The 7337-nt window shown below is 32.9% G+C and overlaps 1 protein-coding gene across 1 annotated transcript; it reads left to right on the top strand.

Moving 5' to 3' along the window:
• Window positions 1-4596: 4596 nt before the first annotated feature.
• Window positions 4597-5487, top strand: LOC110033710. Its single transcript, XM_020737767.1, has 3 exons — window positions 4597-4666; window positions 4762-4873; window positions 4959-5487. Exons 2-3 carry the CDS (start codon window positions 4797-4799, stop codon window positions 5293-5295), a joined length of 414 nt encoding a protein of 137 aa, XP_020593426.1. The 5' UTR covers window positions 4597-4666; window positions 4762-4796; the 3' UTR covers window positions 5296-5487.
• Window positions 5488-7337: the final 1850 nt, after the last annotated feature.

The following is a 7337-nucleotide window of genomic DNA, read 5'->3' as shown; positions in this document are numbered from 1 at the left end:
TTGTGTTTAAAGAGTTGAGGTGAAGTGCCCCAAGGTCAAAATGGTAACTTTAAGACTTTGGTGCCTTAACTAAAATTTAGGATTAACCGAGGTAAAATTGGTAATTTTAATATTAATCGATTGAAATACAATGGAACTAAAAGGTAGAAACCCACTCACTACCCTTGCACAACATCAACAAAACCATAACCCTCCTAATTTTCATGACTCGGAAGTCAACTTAGATCAAGTGATTCTTAAGTAATGGGCTTAAGTCAAAAAGATGATGGTTTAGTTTTCTTAAGCCTGAAATTGAGGATGATGTGACCAATTGATAAGAATGCACATTACTTGAAATCAAAATTTTGATATTCACCATTTCATCCATCATGATTGCTAAAGGCTTAGTAGTGACCTAGGCTCAATATTTAAACTCAATTGATCAGATTTAGAAGATAACATAATCGGTGATTAATATCTCTAAAAACTACAAGCTGACCTTAATTATGGGTTCCACAATCTTAAATGACCTCAATTTGCCTTAGGGGCAGCCATCCACATAACTCTTAAGTGAAACGTTAAATGACAAATCGAGTATCATATTATTGGGATAATTAAATTGTTAAGTTTCGTTGAGCAACGAGATAGTCACACTCTAAACTCGGATGGTTAATAGAATGATATGATAAGTTCAGAAATGAACTCAAATAATCCAAGAGATCTTTAAAATAGTTCAGGGTCATACCCCGAGCACTTTGAAATATTTTGGATATTTTGAAGGACAAATTGAACTTGTCATATTTTGTTCTAAAGTTATCCAATAAGATCTTCCAGAACTGACTTAACAAAATCATAGTCTGAGGTTTGGGTAGCTAAACTTTCATCTACTAGTGCAATTTAAGTTTCTTGTAGTATTATATACATGCCTTGCAAGTACTGGCATCTCAGGTGGTGGAACGAGAAGAATCGTCAAGTTTCTTGTAGTATTATATACATGCCTTGCAAGTACTGACATCTCAGGTGGTGGAACGAGAAGAAACGATGTCACCCTGCACGAAAATCAAAACTGCTAGGATAACCACAAAAACTAAAATCAAAACTAAAATCAATCAAGATAAAACTCACTGCCACAACATTCAAAATATAAGATAACTCAACATTTAATCACAAACATCACAAAACAACAACTGCAACTAAGTTACATCGTCTATATTGGATGATCAAGAATCTCTTAGAGGAGGTAACTTACGGTTGCTAACGAGGTTTCCTACGGTCTAAATGAAAGTATGGAACACATAAAGTTGAGTTTAGTAAATTCATTTGTACTAAGTGAATCTGAAAGAAAATAGTAGTATCAGAACGAGGGAACTGTAGGATCCTAATTGGTGTTACTCTAATCAACTTTAACGTGCCCCACAATACTTAAAACTACAACCATAGGAACATCTGATTTGACATTATAACCTGACACATTAGAAAGCTTAAACTTGTCATGACAAGGAGCTTGGAGCTAGAATTGTGGGTAGCACGACCATCTTTAATAACTAGAGAATCTACAACAACACATCTTTCCTTAAAATTAAACAATCAAGCCATAGGATTTTGAGGTTGTTTGCATGCAACATAAATTCTCAACTCATCTTTAGGCTTTTGTATAAGCGTTGCTATACAATATAAGCCCTAACTTGTCTTAGGATTCAGAGGTTGTCGTTATTCACGACTTAAATCCTCACATCTTCCAGGCTATTTGTGCGATCGTTTCACACAAATGTAAGCCCTAAGTTAATAAAATTGACAGGATGAAACACTTAAATAATTTCTCCTCTAAACTGAAGCCAAACAATAAGATAGCTTGAGAAGTCACTGAGGTTCTCCTCCAAATTTATAACATCCCCTAGTTCTTCCTCTTTTGGACTCTACAATAAAATGTTCCAAATTTGAGTCAATCCCTTTTCTTTGTCCGATCTCATTGAAAGTTCTATCATTTTGACATCTTTCTTTTCACACCTCTTTGTCTGATCTCATTGAAAGTTCTATCATTTTGACATCTTCGAAGATAACATTTCTTGATTTTTATCGAGATTTTTCTTAGGTGACTTCAGTTATCTAAGATGTAATTAACTATAAGGGATTGCCCTTATCGGAAGCTTTTCCGAACCCAACTTAATATAAACCCTATTTAATTCTTCATATTAAATAGGGAAACTTGTCGGCAAATAAAAATAGTTTTGCTGAATAAACAAATGTCATATATTTTTTAGTTTATTTGATCGAGTCTCATCCTCAAGTCTTGTGTTTTTCCTTTGGGATAGATACAGGATTTAAGGTATATTGCTCTTTCATTTAACTATGAAAAATATGGGGTCAGTTTGATTTCATATTTTTCTAAACTTAAATATATGTAAATTTAAATGTCTTTCCGAAGCAGGCGACGAGATTTCGATTCTGGTGACCGACAACTTCCAACGAACAACTCCTTCAACTAAAAATAGTGTCGACAGTTATGCAAGAAAGCATTGTGTACAAAGTCAATTTGGTGTCAAATCATATGGAGAGGAGGTAGTCCCACAATTAATTCATTTTGTCTATTATCATGAAATTATAGTAACAACTGTTGGACTTCAGCTGGGACGTTATGTGAAGCTGAGCCTTTATTGGTTTCTGCCATCACAATAGCCAATAGAATAGAAGTCTCTCATAAGTCTTGTAGGAGCGCTAAACCTGAAACTATAGATAAAGATGTATTGTTATTGGAAGAATTAGTAGGAATTGGCAGTAGCTTTAAGTTCTTTCCCTTCAAGTCAAGTAAATAAATATCTAGCCAACAATCATAAATCACTCTCATTTCAAATTGACATGGTCTACCAGTATAAAATGACAATCATCCATGACATCACAAAATACTTTGCAAACAAAATGTTTCTCAATAGAAAAATGGACACATCACATTTATGGGACATGTATGTTGACTTCTTTCATAAACCCACTAACTTTATACACTTGTGCAAGTTTTGTAGTTTTAAGTTGTAATGTTTGTGCAACAGACTAAGAAGTTATGCTCTGAGCCAGTATCAATGAGCAAATCAAAAATCTTACCATTACTGGTACATCTAGTCCAAATTATAACTTACCGTTGGGAAGCCACAAACTGTCGATGTGCTAGAAGCAACCTTTTGATAATGCATATAAGGTTCTCCCCTTCCACTTCAACTACCTCTTCAATTTCTATTTCACGCATATCCAAAGCATTGTCTTGTAGTTCTGATTAAGCATCTGATTAAGCTTGACTTGGTTGAAAACATTGAAAAATTTTGAATTGGGAAACTTGGAGCTTGATATCTCTTTAACCAAAATTTTACCCATAACATAAATCTTCTCACTTGTTGTTGGGATGGATTAAGTTGTTGATTGGGATTAAAGAGAGTTTGGCTTCAGTGTCATATTAACAATCCGATTGCCAGATCCGTAATGTTCAATTGTCGATCTTCGTGACGAATTACTCTCTGTGTCCCCGATGAGCTGCAATTCTACTTTGTATGCCAACTTCACTACTTTGACAAAGACCAAATATAATTTAATTCCAGTTTATCTTCCATGGTCCCTTCGAAATCGTCGATGTATTGTAAAATGTGAATATCGGTAAACGTCGACGTATTGTAAAATGTAAAATGTGAATAATAATTAGTGGTAATGTTGATGTGATAGGAAAGAATTGAGCGAAGTGCAGGTGAATATCAAAATTTGGGTGTGAGATATGTAAATACAAAAGAATTACGTGTTATGTATGTAAATGCACCTATATTGTATTATAAATTTATGAAAAAAATGAAGTGGATTTTGCTTGTAAAATGTGAATATCGGTAAAGATTTAGTTTAATAATATATTAAAATATTTAAGAAACAATTTTCGGAGCATCAAGTTGGTGGTTGAAACGGAAGAATGCTTCGGTCCGTTTGTGTGATAAAAAGTACACTTACACTGAAAGACATTTTATAAGACGGTGGTGAGATCTACAGTGCTCTATGGCGCTGAATGTTGGACTTTAAAAGAGAAGCGTAACTCTATGTTAGGTGTTGCCGCGATGGGAATGATTAGATAGATGGGTGGCTTCACACTTAGAGACAAAATGTGAAATGAATATATCTGTGATAGGGTTGGTGTAGCTCTGATGGGTGACAAAATTAGAGAAAGTCATCTTAGATGGTTTGGTCACATTAAGCGTCGACCATCTGAAACTTTTGTTTGTCATATAAAATAATAAAAAAAGAATTGTATTAAAAAATGATCTTAATTTATTAGAACTAAATGAAAATATGACACTAAATAGGACGCAATGGAGAAAAAGGATTCATGTAGCCGACCCCACGTAGTGGGATTAAGGCTTTATTGTTGTTGTTGTGATCACAAATTTAATTAAAAAAAAGACTGCATATGAAACTTTTGTTTGTCATATAAAATAATAAAAAAAGACTTCATATGAAACTTTAGTTAGCCATATAAAATAATTAAAATGGTCATATAATATTGTTTTATTAGCAAGTCTTTTAATATATTATTTAGGGTCATAGAAATAGATACAATTTGTGAGTTTAATGTGAGCATTTGAACTTTCAGAGAGTTTATAAACTTATATATAAGCGGCAAGAAAGAAGTGCAAAGCCGTGCAGAAGCAAGAAGGTTTGTAAGGTAATTGTTTTATCAGCTGTATATTTGCCATTTACATGTTTTCAATAGAAAATGAATTAAATTATAATACTTGTTGTTTCCATAAATGTCAGCAGGTAATTATCTTTGAGATTAGCATTAATTGAAGATCATGGCAACCCCAGCTCAGATTCCACCTAATGACTTTACATATATCTGGTCGAATGCTTGGAACACCCAGCCTGATGGGTTAGTGTGTAGTTTCGTATGTCATTTTATAGATTGTATAGGTAATATATCATGTAAATAAAAAAGGTTACTTTTTTATTTTCAGGTCAAAATATTATTCTGGGGGAAGCTACTTCTTTATTGGCAAACGTGTAAAGGTCCAAGAGCTTGGTCTTGATCCAAACAGCCCATATAAATTTTCCTATAAATTTAAGTATAACCTTGATGACCCCATTAGACTTACTCTACTTGTTAAGGGCAATGGTTTGTATACAACCAAGGATGCAGTAATTTTTCGCTCTGATCATCTTGTGACCATTCAATCTGATGAAATTAGCGTTGGAGATGAATCTGATTATGTTGAGATAGCGATGATAAGCGATGAAATTAAATACAAGAAAGGGATTTACTTCTATGGCGTCAATCCATCATCAAATAAGTAATGGAGTGTCATTTTCGTAATGAAAAATAAAGAAAGATCTATACGTAGTTTGCTTATTGATCTTTCAATCAAGTATGTTTTTACTAAGTTACATATAATAAGCATCTCCGCACTCTTTTTGTTCCAAAAAGTTGTGCAATATGTATTGGATGCATGCATGCATGTTTTAAATGTTATTGAATAATATGTATCAGTTCCCTCTTGTGAGATGTTTGTTTCTGAATCATTTAATTTTTTATAGTTTATTTTTCTTCAATAACTTTCTTATTTCGTTATGACAACTTTTGCCAGAAAGCTCAATTTGATTACTATAAGAAAATGAGCTAATTTTCTTATTTTGGTTATTGTTGGATGTCATCAAAACCTTGCCACATTTAGTAGTGATAATTATGTGTTAAGAAGAAAAAATGGTATTTGTTATTACAAAAAAGTTACTTGACTTACACAATTTTATATATTTAACATAATTCAAGTTGGGCAAATAAAACATTTAAGAGGCTTTAGAATTATAATAAACGTATAAACTTAAACATAAATATTTTTTATATTCGAAGGTATAATATAAAGAAAAAATCATATACACCCATTTAATTCTTATAAGCTTCTCACTATTCTTCCTCTATTTTTTTATGCAGCTAATCTTATTACCACTTTTTCTTTCATTAAAATTGTCAGTGCATTAATTCCATCTTACCACACATTATGCTGGTACAAACACTAATATCTTGAGTCAACAACCTGACTCTTCTCTATAAATATTTGACATAAATTTTTAAGTAATTTCAACATTATGAAGATTTTGAATGTTATGAAGATTTTATTTAAGACTCTCCTCTTATAAATATTTAACAAAATATCTTTAAAACTATTTGTTGATTTACAAATTAAGGTTTCTTCCCATTTATGTGAAATAATGAACTTAATATGAATGCAAGTGCAATTGGTAAGCTTGAACTATGTAATGCAATTCATGTGGATAGAGGAGGAATCCCATAAATCTTAATTAAGCTTGTGTAGGGCACAAGCTTAACCCCCCACAACAAACTTGTAAGTACAATCTTTGAATTTTTGCAAGGGAACTCCTGTGGTAAAATAACAATGTATAAAGATAAAGATACAATCTAATGCACCAACATCAATGCAGAACGACTTTTTAAGAAGAAGAGATGAAGATGTTTGTGAGAGATTTCACTACTAAGGAGTAGCAGGAAGAGAGCGAAGCTAAAAAACTCTTGTATCCTACGAAGAAAACTGACGCAAGAACACAACAGTGGAAGAACGATTTGAGATCAAGCTTCTCCTCCTTTTCCCAATTTTTGTTTCTCCAAATCGACAGATGAGTGAATTGGAAGTAAATGTGTTACTGCAATTAATTTTAAGATAAAATATTAAGTGTTTAAAAAAATTTGTTATCAATATGAGTTTCTTAAATTGTGCGCGATAACATCATTTAAATCAAATTTAGGTATGCATTTAGGCTAAATTTAGCCAAATATAACCCTTATTAAATCAAAATTTTGCATGTTTCATCTCAGGTTATTGTGTTCCGTCCCTAAATCAGGATTTATTAAATCTCACGAACTGAATAAAAGGATTTACTTCATCATCAGAGCAATCTCTATGTCTGTCTGATCTGATAAAATCTTGAAAGATTTACTTTATCATCAGAGCTTAGGTCATCCTCGAGAAGCCTCTTTTTGTCATAATGAAATTTTTCGCTTACCCTGTCTTTAAGCTTCTATACGGTTAATCGAGAGGAATCCGAGCTCCAAATTCTGGTTTGAAGACAATCTCTATGTACTTGTTGTCTTTAAAATTCTCTACGGTTAATCGACAGGAATCCCAAATTTGGAGCTGAGTTTGAAGATCTCGAGGTCATCCTTGAGAAGCCTCCCTTCGTCATAATGAAAGTTTCCGCTCCAGAAGCTCAGGAACCGTCTGTTGAGTTCAACTTGAACTGTCCACAGGATTTCCCTTCTTACAAGAAGGTAAAGACTACTGTCATCACGACACCTGCTAAGTCTGTTGCTCCCATTTCTACCA

Source organism: Phalaenopsis equestris, unplaced genomic scaffold, assembly GCF_001263595.1.
Source record: "Phalaenopsis equestris unplaced genomic scaffold, ASM126359v1 Scaffold001264, whole genome shotgun sequence".
NCBI classification, from domain to species: Eukaryota; Viridiplantae; Streptophyta; class Magnoliopsida; order Asparagales; family Orchidaceae; genus Phalaenopsis; species Phalaenopsis equestris.
The sequence above is the reverse complement of the archived record's forward strand: the minus strand, read 5'-3'. Positions and strand labels throughout refer to the sequence as shown.